A 15,349-nucleotide genomic window follows, 5' to 3' on the forward strand; every position below is an offset into this window, starting at 1 on the left:
CCTTGTTTTATAACCTCCTCTTTTGGCTTCCTCTCTTTATTGGTCAGTCCATACATTCACTGAAGCAACAGCATCTGCAATATTGTTATTGATGACATATCAGCACTTTCAGACTTGGGCAAAAGTGGGCATTCAAGTTTGCTTTAAAAACTAAAACTAGAATACAGCTCCTACTGACCTGTAGAAAAAGTAAACTTATTTTTTTTCCCCTCCAATGTGTGCAGTTACAAGCTCCCAGGTTGTTTTCAGTAACTGGCAGGAGGAAAGTGCCTTTCCTGGAAGGTAACTGAACTTGCTTCTCTTCTCTCACCCTTCCATTTATTGCTACCTGCTCAAGCATATGCAGTTTTTAAGACTCTGACACTGTCTCTTTGCAAGTTCATTTACCAGTTGCCAAGCTTGCAAACCCCTCAGTAAATGAACTAGAGCCTATACAACTTGTTGCAGTCATAAAAATAGCTCTTATGACACAGTTTTTTAAGTATCACTTCTATTCAAAACTCAGTTGTTTTTTGGAGCAGAACTTACCAACAATACATGCACCAACTTCTCTATGTGGCAGTTAATACTCATACAATAATGAAATGGATGTGAGAAACCTTTTTAATTCTGTAAAGCAGTGAAAATCCTCTCGTACACCTTGCACTGCAGCCATTTCAGCTTTTGACCCAAAGACTGAAATTGAAAAGCCATACATTTGTGTATGCATGAAAGTAGACCTTACAAAAAAAAAAAAAAGCATGTGATTTAGAGAGGACAATTTTTATTTGGGAATATTTAAGTTGGGGATTGAATCTTCTATTTAATAATAACAAGGAGAAAAAATGAATTCTATTACAATTATAATTGCCTGCCTAAATATCACAATGTAGCAGGTACTGCCTGTACAGCATTAAATTTCAGTTGATTTGAAAAGTATTGGCTGTATATTTACTTCAGTACTTTTAAAAATGCTGTATTGGTTTGGGGACATGCACCACTTCCAGTCTCCTGAGACAAACCTCTTTCCTACAAAGTTAATTGCCAGGCAAGAGAGATCTGGGCTCTGTGTTTCTTAAGTTTCCAACAACAATCATCAGTCACTCTCAAGAAAAAAGAGGTGAAAGGAGTGTTAGAAAATATGCTGTGATAGTGTCACAGTCTGAGTACACAGAGTAACTGTGTGTCGCTTCTTCAGGACACCAAATACAGCTTTTCTAGAAATCTTTCCATCACACACAATTCAAAATGATAGTGCAGTTAAATCTAGGTTGAGTTTAGGAATTAAGACCACATGGATTCAAATCACTCCAGTTCCAAGACAGCCCAGCCAGTGGCCAGGAGTCCATTCTTCAAAACCTGCAATCAACATGTCAGGTACAGCCTCTGCACCTTTTCTTTCCTCAGATACTTCATTTTGGCGTAAAAAAATTACACAGCCCAAGAGACATAACCCTGCAGAAATTTTATCACTAAACTATAACCAATTCCTACAGGAGCAAAACTCAGAGTTTTACTTTCAAAACACAATCTCTAAAGCAGTTATTTCACCCTAAATAAAAGGACAACAGTATAAATATCTTAAGAGCAGTGATTAATCATCCACCTTCCATCTTAACTCTTATTTTCCACTTCTCTTTCAGACAAGTGCAAATACTACCACAAGATATGCAAGTTTTACTTGATCTAGTTGTATGAAATTTGACACTTTTTTACCACTTTCCCATTTCTTTTATGCACACTTCTTGCTTTCAAAAGGTAGGAAAGCAGAAGGCTTTAGACTGAGTCTCAAGAAGTGATTTCTGCAGAAGAGATGACATATTCATTCCCATCTTCCACATCTGTGTTGAGACACTGGTGAGAACCCGTGCTCCTCCACTTCAGTTCTGGTACCCTCTGATAAATCATAAGCTTGTCAAATAGATTAACATTTCAGTATCCATCATTGATTTGTACTTCAAAAGCCTTCTTTAGAAGCTCACCCGTGGGCATAAGGTTCAGCGCATTTCATGTTACAGCACAGCATCAGTCTGCAGCCCCAAAGGATTCCGTATCATGCTGCACCCAGACTAGCTTCATGTCTTCTCCTCAGACCAAACTGCGCCCTTTCATACAGCCAGCATGAAGACCATGGCATCAACACAGCAAAAGGACTTAAGGCAGAACTGGACAACTGCAGGTTTGACACAAGCCAAGCATCCTGCAGATGGCAGAAGCTAGCACAGGCGTTCTGTATTTAGCCTTCTTGTAAAGCAGCTATGTAGTCATAAAAATAGTAATGGGAAAGTGTTTCCTCACTCCATTCCAAAAAAAGCCACAGATATAACAGCAAATCACAACTCATAAGCAAAAACGGAAGAGGAGAGGAAAAACTGGCAACATACTTTGCTCTTTTTATGTATATGCTTATGGAGATTTAGAGACATGTTAAACACTTTGGAAAATTTTCAGATTATTACTCAATGGTTGTTCATTGCTATGGATGTTCATAGTGGGATTAACACAACGAATATTTTCAAGAAACAAATACTAAAACTTGTTGTGGATATATCTGTTCTAAATAGAATTTTGTAAAAAAAACCTATTTCCAGGGAACATAAAACCAGCAATAAATCAGAAGGGTGGACAACAGAAGCTTTATACCCAATAGTTTGAGAATTCCTATAAAATCCAACAATGAGCAGACAGTACAGTATTACAGACCGCTGGAAGGAAAAAAGTCAAAACATAAGTAGTGTTTCACTTCACACATTTTACATTAAAAAAAACCCACTTTTTTTACCTTACTGATTGGAGTGCTATGTGCATGGGAAATCACGTCCATATTTTCCTGGTGAGCTACATCTAGGAATGTGCAGTAGCCTCCCAAGCCACCCGGGCTAAGGATACAGAAGTATTGAGAAGACAAAGCTCTACACAAAGGAAGCTTTTTGCAGTGTATTTAGTAGGACCTTCAAAAGTCCACAAAACCCAGAAGCCGTGATCCATATTTGAACGCCCACTAACACACTATATATGCTCCAGTAGAAAAAAGAAAAACTGATGCCCAAAATCAAAAGAACTAAGGCTGCAAAAGGCCTGGAGCTGAGGACAAATGCTTTGACAAAATGCAGTGAAGCAGAGGAAGCCAGGAGTCCCTCTGGAAGCAAGTGTTTACAACTCAGCATGGAGTGGCACATGGGTGATGCAAAGATGAGTAAGTAGAGCAGCAAGTTCACTGTGGGTCAGCTCAAACAAGCCGCTATTCAGAGGAACCTCTGAGCCTTTTCTGTTCTTTCCTTATGGAAACTGCTCATTTGGGCATTTCTCTTACCTGAAGTCTGTGTCCATCTCCTGACCAACTTCTTAAGAAATCCTTTGAAACTGCTGCTGGATGAAGAGATAAAGCAAAACTTTTCTAGAAGAGAAATCAAGAAGACACAGCAGCAATCAACCTTCAATATCCCATGAAAGGAACTGGAGGCAAACTGGGCAGGAAAAGTAAGAGCAGGTGCTCTCAGTATGTAGTCCTGGCAGCCCATTCTTTCATCATCACTTGAGACCCAGGTGAGCTTGTTCTTCTCTGCTCCAAAGCAGTTAATGAGCAGCACCTGTGTCTTTTTGCTGCACTACATGCTAGTAACTGCCTGTTGTAAATGCTCCCACCTGGGTTTCTAAGGTGACCTTAAAATAGATGCCACCCAATGTTTCATAAGTGGGAAGAGGAATTAATATGACCTGTAAATAGATTTCATGCTTTACAGATTATAATTATTCATCAAGAAGCAAGTAATTGTCTTCCCTTGTCATGTCTTAATAGCTTTCTAACAAAAAAAGGTAGAAAATTCTGATGCTGTGACAATGCCTCAGGATTTAGAAAGAGTATTACCTTCAGTATGAAGGTGACATTAGCTTTACACTTAGCATGGTTTCTCTGTATTTTTTGTTTTGGTTTTAGTAAGTGTCTTACCATACCACTAGATATCCAGCTTACCCTAAAAGATGCCTGACATAAAATGGTTAATTAGTAAACTTTCTGTCAAGCACCTGTAAAGCTACCATGAGTGAAGGGAGCATCTGTGCACAAATTCCTCAGTCAGCTTCTGTGCCAGCTACCCTGATCACTGCTGGCACCCAGGGTAATAACTCCTGACATTTCAACAAAAGACAAACAAGAAGCATAAACCCCAAGTTTCCAAGCAAATAACTCAAGCGACAAGACTGCATTTAGTTCTAAAACAAAGAGAGAGAGAAGTGCCAAGACTTGGTGAATTTTTTTTTTGCACTTGCTTTCTGGTCTTAGCATTTTTGGCTTACAAAAGTTACAGTAAAGTTCTAATTAGAAGCAAGGTCATTTGATAGGTATTAGCATACCCTTTAAAGAGAAAAGCGCCAACTGATTCTATATTCTGTGGCTTAGAGTTTTTCCAAGTCTGATTAAAAATATTTTAGCTCATTAATTCAAACACAGCCAGTGTTTCCTACCACTGGTTTAACTCCTATTGGCACTTTCTTCATTCCCTACAGTAACAGGAGACTGATTTAACAGTGACATCACTTAGCCTTTAAATAAATAGAACTGTTCTTCTCTCTCTGACCAGAGAGAACTGCTACAAGGAAAGCCTTCACAGAATACTATTGCAGTGTAAGTCCCTATAATATGTTCAGCCATCTCATGTTCTGTAAAACTTCAAGTCACATTTAATGCTCTTTGAACTTACATAGGGGTGCTAAGCACCTATTGGCTCTGAAATGCAGAAACCACACAAAATGCAGAAATCAGCACAGAAGCAGCTAATTCATGCAGAAGGCAATTTACCAGGCTAAGTGCAGCACATTCCTATTAAAAATGGATAGACTTGGTTTTAAATTAGAGTCACAAAGAGTGGAAGTTACATGTTTTTCTTTCCAAATCAAATATTTAACAAAGGAAAACCACAGGTGTCACTGACAAGGAAAGACTGGTTGTGGCTTCAAACCACACACATGCTCTCCTCACTTAGTAGCTTTAAAAGTGCATAATTCAGACTGATACTTCTCATCACAGGAGAATTAGAAGCCTTTTTTTTTTCCCCATGAATGATAACTTAGGTATCGGGGAAACAACCACTTTTTTGAAGACTGCTGCTGTGCCTGACATTAATAAACTGTTTACAACCAAAAGTAGACAATCTTTTAATCTCAAGAGGCCTAGCACTACAACTACAGTAGGCTGGGTGGATAGCAAGAGCTGAGGAACCAATGGTTGGCATCGGGGTGGGGGAGGAAAACGAAGGAGCAGTTCTCAAGAGTTTGTTTGCTCAGTGTAAACTAACCTGCCATAAAATACTCCAAACATACCAGATCTTAGTGAAACATAGTTAAAACCAGGTCTTCCTTTTAAAAAAGCCCCTTCAGCAGGGGGAGATTTAACCCAAGACTCAAACATGGAAGCAGCCTTTTAGATTGTCACTCTTGCAACATAACAGAGGGGAAAAGAGGTGATTATTAGGAGTCCTATATTAGATGATATTAAGTAGCTGATTACAGACAAGTGCTCTGCCAGCACCCAAACAGAATGCTGAGGGAAGAGTTAGAGCTTCTCCACTGCTGTGTTTGGAAGAGAGTTCTTTCAGTTGCGTGTACACTCAGAATAGCACATGCTGTTAACTCACAGGGAATCAGTGAAAGCTCAACAGCTTCAGAATTGTGCTGCTCTGGCCTGAAGATTTGAATCCTTACCCTAGTTACTAGGCACAAGATTCTGGAAGTATGTGCTGTGTGCTTTATGGTACAGGTAGCAAGTCTCTGACCTAACCTGGGAGAGTCTTTGTGAAACAGGAAAGGTAAGATGGACCTGAAAGATACAGGCAAACAAAAAACAACTAGTCTCTCTCGAAGTAAAAGTAACTTCACATAATCAAAGAATTATACTTAACTGAAGTACAACTTAAAAATTTAGCATAGCAAATAAAAAGTCCTTGAAGGAACATGAAGCAAAAAATTGTACAGCACAGCAAGTGGATCAGGAAATTTCCATTCTTTCTGCTAAGGACTCGCAGTAGCTCCCAAGTCCTCATGCAATTTGTTCAAAATTAACTACCTCCTTGAAATAAATTTTTTAAAGGCTTTTTGAACAGACTTGGAGTCTGTGCATAGGACTCTAATCATGTGTATTTGTGGGACACACTGCTGTGCTTTAGCCCATATAAGTAACTTGGCCCACAAGATTTCTGGCCTGTAAATTGCAAAGAAAAACCTCCTCTTCCAGAGACTCTGAACTTTCATACAGTCAGCAGCATTTCAAACATCCCTTTAGCTGCTGTCCCTCTCTCAACTGAATCTGAATCACAAGCTTCATACACAATGCAGATGAGCCACATGACACAGTACAGTGTCAATACAGCCTCAGTTCCACATACATACTAATCTAAGAACAAATATTAACAATGTTCAGCCTGATCTTGTAATTTAACTCTCATTTCCACAGGTCTTTCTCTCCCCACTCCATAATGTGACTGCTTTGAGAAGTCCCTGCTTATTTTAAGCATTTGTCTTATGATTCTGAATCAGAAAACTGTGTAAGAGAGAATCAAGCCTCCTAAGTTTAGATTATTGAATTCCATCCACGTTCGGTGCCTAAAACAGTAAGTGTAACTATTTGTGTCCCTAGACATCTAGTTCTGGGATATTTTCATCCAGGATGAAGAACAGGGTGAGATACTGAATTTTCTAAAGGATAAAAATACTCAACTATGTGATGCTGTTGGTGAATCTAATTAAGGCTGACACAATACATAAATTCAATAGTGGCTGAGTACTGAATAATTTTCACTTACTTGGTAAATCAGATATTTGTTAATTAAAACAGAAATACCACAACTACTTTCTGACACTCCTGGTGGTGGACGATCAGTTTCTGCAGCAGAGATAGGGTATAAACAGACAATGTAGCAGAAATCCCTACTGTATGAGGTCAGGTCAATTTATAATTTAATGTTTATTCTACAGCCCAGAAAATTTTCACCAAGCGGTAGTTTTCATTTTTTTCATTTCAAAGAATCTTACAGTAAGTTCATACTTCTGTTTTTTCATATGCTCATAAAGAAGCAAAAGAGGCCTTTGCTTATACACGTCAGGATATGACATTTTCAGAAGTGATAGTGGCTACAGAACTGCCATCCTGAAAAGTGTAACAGTTCAATTAGAATGAAATTAAAGGCTGCTGGTAATAATCACTATGCTTGCAGTTAAAGGATGTAACTGAATCAAGAGTAAAAAAAATCCCTGTTCACCCTATCTGGAGTCCATGGCTCTAAGCATTCGTTTTATTCGGTACACCATGTTGGAACTTTTACTAGTTCATCATGGTTTCTCCTGCTTCTTGTAATATGAATAAAAGCTGCTCAAAGCTGTAATTGTTCCATATTCCAGAAAAGACAGTTGCATAATGACTAATTATCTATCACTGAGTCATATTTGTTGCAGAGCAGAGAAAGCCAAAGTGAATGTCAATCCTATGCTGAAAAGAAATACTAAGATAACCTCAAGGACAGCATTGGTAAATATCTTGAAAGGGGAAGCAGGGTTAAATGTAGTTTGCAGTTTGGTTAGGTAACCTTTAATTTGCAGTCATCTGCAGACAGAGAGGAGGAGAAAGTTGTCAGAAGCAGCTCTGAAGAACACACTGGAACAGAGCAGGAAAAACCTAGAATTCAAAGAGGTGAGACCTCCGGTTCTACATTTATGATGGTAGGTACAAGATGTATTAAAAATAAGAACAGACAATTCATATCAGCTCCACTGGAGCTATTTTACAGTTTCTAAAGATTTACCTACACACACTCTGAATGTCACCAGGCTAGACAAAATAAATTGCACATGATTCAGCACTAAAAGATTGACAAACAGCAACAACTCACTTTTAAGCAATTAACTTCCATTTCTCCAGAGTAGCCAGTCTTTGGTGACTTCTTGTCATTTCTGTTTTGAAGTCTGTGCAGCAGTTGTGAAATATGTAAAAATAATAAGAAAAGTCTATATTTTGTAGTTTAAGTCTTAAAAGTCAAGTAAAGGAAAGGTTATGCTTTAAAGCTGGTGGACTCCAAACGACAGCTTACAGATCATGGATGAGCGCTAAAACTATGATGTTGACAAGAGGAGAAATCCATGAAATTTGAAGATTCCAAGAAATCAAGGTTAAACAGAAAGACAAGCCATTTTGGTGACACACTGACTTAATGCTAACTTTTCCTCCCTCACCACAAAATGTAGATGCTACAAATAGCTGTAGTTGCTTGCAATTCCTTGACATGTTAATCCAAAAGCAACTGCAGAACCACAGTACCCCTTTAAAGCAAAAGGACCCATCTATTTAAGTTAAATATACTACAAATGAACAGGCAATGACATTGACAACTAGCTGATATACAAGAAAGCCACTATAGAATCAGTTAGGTTGGAAAAGACCTTTAAGATAATCAAGTCCAACTGTTAACCTAGCACTGCGCAGTCCACCACTGAACCTCACCTTTGTGTCTTTAATACCTCCAGGGATGGTGACTCAACCACTTCCCTGGGCAGCATGTTCCAGTGCCTGACAACCCTTTCAGTAAATAAATTTGTTCTAATATCCAATCTACACCTCCCATGGCACAACTTGACACTATTTACTCTTGTTCCACCACTTTTTATAACCTCCTTTTCTCCAGAACAACCAACCTCAGTTCCCTCTGCTGGTCCTCCTACATCTTGTGCTCCAGACTCTTCACCGGCTTTTCACTTGAACAAGGATCAGCATCTCAATGTTTTTCTTGTAATGAGGGGCCCAAAACAGAACACAGTATTTGAGGTGCAGCCTCACCACGACCAAGCATATCTCACCATGTGTTTTGATACCACCCCATGAAGATTTACATTCATGTGTTGCTTTTTAAAATGCAATATTGGATAATCAAGTCAATAACTAAGTTTCTCACAAAAGCAAGAGCATGTTCCTGTATGCTAATAGCATTTACACTATAATTTCCCACAAATTAGACTAAAAACATGCAAAAATACAATAAGCACTGTAATGTTTCAAGGGATTTGTTTATTTTTGGTTTACAAACAAAGGCACCCAATATTTCTGTTTATGTCTTATAAAAGCTCACAGATTTAGCATTTGTTTTCAAACATCTGTTCCTACAGCAGAGAAAAACATTACAGGAAAATGTTATTTTTTCCTGGTCCCAAATTTAAGTATCAGGAACTGTGAAGTGATCATGTTGTTTCAGACTCCTCTTCTTCCTATTTAACCAACTGGAATACTTCCTGTAACTTGCTAGTCAGTGCAGTAAGTCTAGCTTACTTTATTAAAATATAGTTCTGGTATATTTTTGATCAACATCTGTTTTGTGCAAACAATGGTATGAAGAGCTGCAAGAGAATGGTGTTCTGATATGGAACAAAATCCCAGTAGTTTCAGAGAGAAATTTACAGACTGACCACAGAAAGTGACAAAACGAATGCAATAAATGTGACACTGACTCTACTGTCAGTTAAATAGGATGACTGATGAATTTGGGTAACATACCAATAGTGAGTGTACAGAAGCACAGTTTCTGAAGAGGGGAAAAATTTAGGTTTCTAAATTGGCAAATGTTTGAAGAGTAGAGGTTAAATAACCTTATGTTTAAAGTAATCTTTTCTTTGTTACTTATTTAAGATAATAGATTTCTAAACAGTGTTTTAGACCAGAATCAGTTCATTGGCTTCATAGTTCTCAGTGTTAATAAAAGTGTCATGTATTAACAGTTATGAACAACCAAAAATCATATGTGAATTGCTTCACAGAATCATTTTCAGAATATGATGTATTAATCTTCAGCAAACTTCAGCCACATGTCAATATGGGACAAGGGATATCATTGGATAGTAGGCACCTCTGAAAAAAAGTCTATGATGCAAGAATGCTTAAGCATACTTTCAGGTCTAATAAGATATTTGGGGAGGCAACTAAAATGTAATACATCTAATGTATTTGTTAAAGTGTAACATCTTCAATCACAGAAGCCATAATTTATTTTCAGCCACAGTCAAAGGTCTCTCACACAAGGTGCGGTCCTAGACCACTCAGGCTTTTCATCACTAGCTTTATATATACACAAGTAATTTTAAAAAGGAATTACAGCTTAACTAATACTACAGAATATTTAGCTTCAGCAAGGAAGCCATTATCTTTTCAAAATGAGAAATACACCTGCATGAAAGGTGTTCTCTTTAAAGTAAGAGTTATCACAAGAATAGCAAAATAAGTTCTTTACATACTTAATTCAAATAGGACAAAAAACTACCAAGGGCAGATGTAATGTACCTCTTGTGTAATTAAGTCATAATGTGCCTTTCCAAGCAGCTTCTTGTTTTAATGAACAAACACTGGGCGAGGGTGCTGGTCAGTGCATCAGTTAGAGGTACATTACAGTGTTCTTAGACAGAACCCTGTGCAACCAAAATTTAAAGCAATCTTCATGTATTGCCTTAAACGAGCATTCAATCTTTTCTTACAACTTGCTTGTTTTGCAAATGTTTTCCCTATCAAAACAAAGTAACAAGCAGAAAAAAACATTTCTTCATATTTACACCTAATAATTTAAGTTAAAAGATAGATGGAAGAATTGTTAAAATATTTTTGATCTGAAGCAAGGTGCATCTTGCTCTGCTTGCCCAGTGGGATTAGAGGTTTTATTGGTGCAGGGTTGAGAAAGTGTGCTTATGCATTGGTGTTGTCCATGCATCAAATTCCATAGGTCAGGGATTAAAGAAAATATTAAGTCATGAAGTATTTGCTAACATGGCTTAGAATTTAAATCCAGGTATATCTCTTTATGAAACCCTATAGTTTGTCCAACTACTATTACCAGTAATATAAACAGCAACTAAGTATAATGAACTCCTTTCAAATACATTTACCTTTTGAAGTCAGAAGTGTGACAATCAAGTGCTGGCTCTGCATTCAATAAGTATAATTAAAAGAGGATGCTCAGTGACTTTACTTCTGCCTCCTCATGGTTACATTTCCTTTTATCTACTCAAGGAGAGGATCAATTACGCTTTCAGAGAAGCAATTGTTCATGCTGACATAAATGCAAGTTGCATGCAGCCAATTTCGAGCACAGAACTGAATCATCAAGTACATTCTGAAGACCAGATTGGAGAGAAGGCCTTTCAGTAAGTAAGGAATGAAGGAAAGTTGTGGGTTTGTTTGGTTTTTTTATCCTTTTAAAACAAAGTAGGCACCATTGTTGCATCCCTACTTTGAGAAGGGAAGAGTGGCAAAAAGACAAGTTTCAAAAGTCCTCAAATAATTTTTTTTTCAGAGATCCACCATCATTTATACACTTTTGCAACTTGAAAAACCCTTTGTAATTTAGAAGAATTTCAAATAAATAGGTGTACAGTAACTAGCAACTACTACGTAAGTTTTTAAATCTTGCTCAATGTGGAGTACAACTTAAAAAAAATAATGTTAAGGCAGATTTCAATCAAACACGGTCCAAATTGCACAGTTATGTTGGTCAGTGGTCTAAAATGTTTTCCCCAGTTGAAAGAGTTATTTAAATGTTTTTTCTAATGCCAATTCAACCTGGCACTTGACCATTTTATTTTCTGTTTCCAGGAAGATACACAACTAATATTACATATACCATATAATAAATTTTCAGTCCAATTTAAGATGAAATTATGCTTTTACAAAATGTGAGATGACTACATGTTACAGGCTTTGTGCAGTTAGACCACCATATGCATAGATGTCCTAATGCCAAATTCTCTTCTTCAGTATCTCATAGTACTGGAGGCTCTGAAGTAGGAGAGGAACTTGTAACACAGACTAACCACAAAGTACCAGATATTTCTTGCCATTTGTGACCTTGCAATAAAGATGCGCCAGATCAGGATCACAAGGACTGTGTTGAAGCCATAGCGTATATTCCTTAACCTAAGAAAAAAAGAAAGGAAATAATTAGAAGCCAAGGTAAAAAGAACACTCTGAAATTAGCTTCTAATATAGAATTCAATTTATCTGTTCACCTCCAGATACACTGTGAGTGGTATTAAGTGAATAACAGAGGCTGGGAAGTGAAAGACCAAACAGAGAAGGCTTTTTTCCATAGTTCACTGTTGAAAAGTGGAAAACATGAAGCCAGTTAATCACATGTACTTCTAGTTTATAGTTGCCTGATGAAAACCTCTTAAAGCCAAGGTCAAACAAAAGGTAGCTTACCTATAGAGGGCTGCCATCCACCCCCAAAACAAAGCATTATTTAACACACTGAACTCTGCCTCCCCTCCACATATTTGACATTGCATATGTATGGAGAAGTAACTCCAACTGCTGCTGAGAAAATAACACAACTCAGCACATCACAGGATTTTCCAGCCACAAAGCCCAGAGTCTTCACTGCAATTTTAAACTCATTCCTTCCCAGAGAACTATATTTAAAGATTATGAGAAACGAAGTGTCCTTTTAGGGCAACTGTGACTTTTAGCAATCTTCTCACATGTAAGGATGGAAGCTTCAAGGCAAACAGCAACCAGAATTTGCTCAGATTTCTTAGAAACAGAGCAATCTCTCTGATTCAGTAGATCAGGACAATCTGTATTCCAAAGGCAGGTCCTTTTAGGGAAATACTGCCCTTAACTTGTTTTACAGGTACACTGGGTGTTACTGTAGCCAGACCTTCCTCTATATACCTTATTTATAAAAAAAAAAAAAAGTCTGAATTTGTGTATTACAAAAGTAAAGTCCATTTTTCTACTTGAGGAAAAATTCTACTCATTAGTTTCCTAGAGAAGCCAGGCTGTCACACTTAGTTAATATTAGAAAAAGTGGAGACTCAGAATTCAGGTTAGTTGGGAGTTAAGAGATAGATGGTAACAGAAGAGACCAAATTAATTCCTCAGAGTAAATATAAATGTTTTGCAAAATAATCCACTTATAAACAGAGAGCTGGGGGCAACCAGATGCTCTTCCAATACAAGACTATTTCTCAAGTCATTTTTGGTATGACCCCTTGTATAAGGAATGGCTACTCTGTGGTAACTCCTATGTATTTTTCAACAGCATCTAAATTAAAAAAAAACTAAAAGAGAACAACAGAAGGGGGGACACCTCTTCAGCTCTCCCCACCATTATCATATATTACCATCTTTGAAAAGTATATTTGAGATTGTAACTCTTAATGCCAATCCACTTCACAACTGCACATCCTTGTCTTTAGAAGAATTACAAGTAACGACCCAGACCACTCGTCTGTGCTATCAGGACAGTATTGCAGAATAAGATTAATCACTTGTTTCACTCCTTAAAGGGACAAACCAAAAACGTCTACAACTGTCATTAGGAATCAGCCAAGAACAAAATGAGGGCAATTCCAGAAGGTAACAATGCATTCACATTGGAGGAGTTAAACCACAGATAAAAGGCTGAGAGATGCCATCTTAAGAGCACCAACATCAAAGTTTCCTGCTCTGAGGTGAGGAGTCCATGCCTGTTTACTCCCCTGCTTCAAAAGATTGCATTCCCAGAACAACTATTGTTTTACTAAACCTCCTCACCTGAACAAGCTGTTCTGACCTTGTGGTACTTGAGTACCTTTTTGCCTCCCAAAGATATCTGGGTAAAAGCAGAAATCTGGATTACAGTATACACTAGTGATCAGAGCTACAACCATAATCACAGACTACTGTTGTAACTGTAAATACTGAGAGCAACTCAGGAGCAACAAATGGAACAAGATGACATCTGACTTTGTTAGAAAATGCTTCAGACCACTGGACTGCAACAGAATTCTGAAGGACCTGAACAGCAGCCATAAAGAACAATTAAGTCATAACATGGAAAATCAAAACTTGAAAAGGGCAGGAAGATAAAGAAAACAGAGGGAAATAAAAAGGTATACTTACTTATTCAAGTGTTTCCTAGCTGCTGGGAGGCCAGACATTTCTTCATTCAGCACATACTTCTTCGTTCCCATGCAGTAATTTTCCATGTATTCTGCCCAGTGTAGTTGTCGAACATCAAAATTAAACATCTGCATCAAATAAAAGCTTTCACTGTTAGTTGCCTAAAAATTCACCTGCTACAAATAATCAAGGAAAAGAATAAGTGTCTCTATACCAGACCAATTTGTCTTTGATGCAAAAAAGTTACCATGTCCTTAATAAGAACAATCCAGATTTAGATCCAGTTCTGACTCAACCACCAGCTGTTTATACCACCTCTTCCAAACTCCAACCATTTAATGCCTTTTTTTTTTCCTCCTCAGCAGTAATGTTCCTCCCCTCACTTCCAAGTGCATTGCTTTCCCATTTCATCTGTCTGTAAGGAATTCCACTCTAAAAAAACCTATCCCCTATAATGCTGTTCTTCCTTTTAAGTAACAAAACAATTCTAATATGCTATAAACACTGCTCTGTGCCAAGTTCACCATTTGATAAATACAGAGTCCTTTCAGCTGTATTTTTAAAAGAACCACATAAGGATCTTCCTCAGGAAAGTTACTTGGTTAAATTCACAATAATACGTGAGTGAATAACGTGATCTCAATTCAAGAGTCTACAGTAACACCTGTTTAAGTCCAAATAAATAGGAAGATTTTCCTAGCAGCTTTTTAACTCTGCCAGTTTTATTTCAGGTAAAAAAAAATAAGCAGGATTACAGGAACAAAAGACATGTAAACAGTTTTGTGCACTGAAAGTAGTCAGCTTTAAAAGCTCTCACACATACTCTAAATTCAAGTTCATGCTTCCAAATAACCTGCTTAACAGCACAGCGGGTGTGCTATAAAAAGTACAGCAAAAATGAAACCCATTACAGTTCTGAAGACAATCCCTGACAGTGAGTCTTTGTAATTTAGCATTGTTTGTAAGCCAGAGGTCAACACATAGTTCTAGTCATTAAGACATGCATGCCTAACAGCCTTCTGGTTCTGGGAAGTTATCAGAATCTCTCAGTTAAAATTTATTTTCCATAATATAACATAACAAGAACACAAAAGTAAAGCTTCAACCAGTATTTCAACTAGTTCTTTATTGCTGTATGCACATTTAATTGAAAATTCAGCTAACTGAAAATACTAACAGTCCACATTTTGGTTTTGTTTTTCAAACTAAACCTGAACAAAAAATGGCTGGGAGGAGGCGAGAGGATGGAAGAGATGGAAATCATCTCCACACAAGAAACACCAAGCTGTTTTATTTCCTGCTTTTTGGCAGTTTATTTAAAAGTTGGACATCTTTTCTTCAACTTCACTACAGAACTACATTCTGGAAAACACTTGAACAGGAAAGACTTCCTAAAGGTGACAGAACTATTCCAAATGCCTAAGAGAATATGAGTTTTTAAAAATGTAACTGATTATTTTTATCCTG

At 37.5% G+C, this 15,349-nt stretch overlaps 1 protein-coding gene across 1 annotated transcript in view; it reads right to left on the minus strand.

The window, feature by feature from the left end:
- Positions 1 to 11,448: 11,448 nt before the first annotated feature.
- FAR1 (fatty acyl CoA reductase 1) overlaps positions 11,449 to 15,349 on the minus strand; it is a 21,519-nt gene continuing 17,618 nt past the window's right edge. The window contains exons 10-11 of the mRNA XM_009994229.1: positions 13,883 to 14,010; positions 11,449 to 11,914 (exon numbers count right to left, since the gene is read on the minus strand). Coding sequence (XP_009992531.1) covers positions 11,752 to 11,914; positions 13,883 to 14,010 — 291 coding nt within the window. The 3' untranslated portion in view covers positions 11,449 to 11,751. The remainder of the gene's footprint in view (positions 11,915 to 13,882; positions 14,011 to 15,349) is intronic.

This window comes from Chaetura pelagica, unplaced genomic scaffold, assembly GCF_000747805.2.
Source record: "Chaetura pelagica isolate M959 unplaced genomic scaffold, ChaPel_1.0 scaffold153, whole genome shotgun sequence".
Taxonomy (NCBI): domain Eukaryota; kingdom Metazoa; phylum Chordata; class Aves; order Apodiformes; family Apodidae; genus Chaetura; species Chaetura pelagica.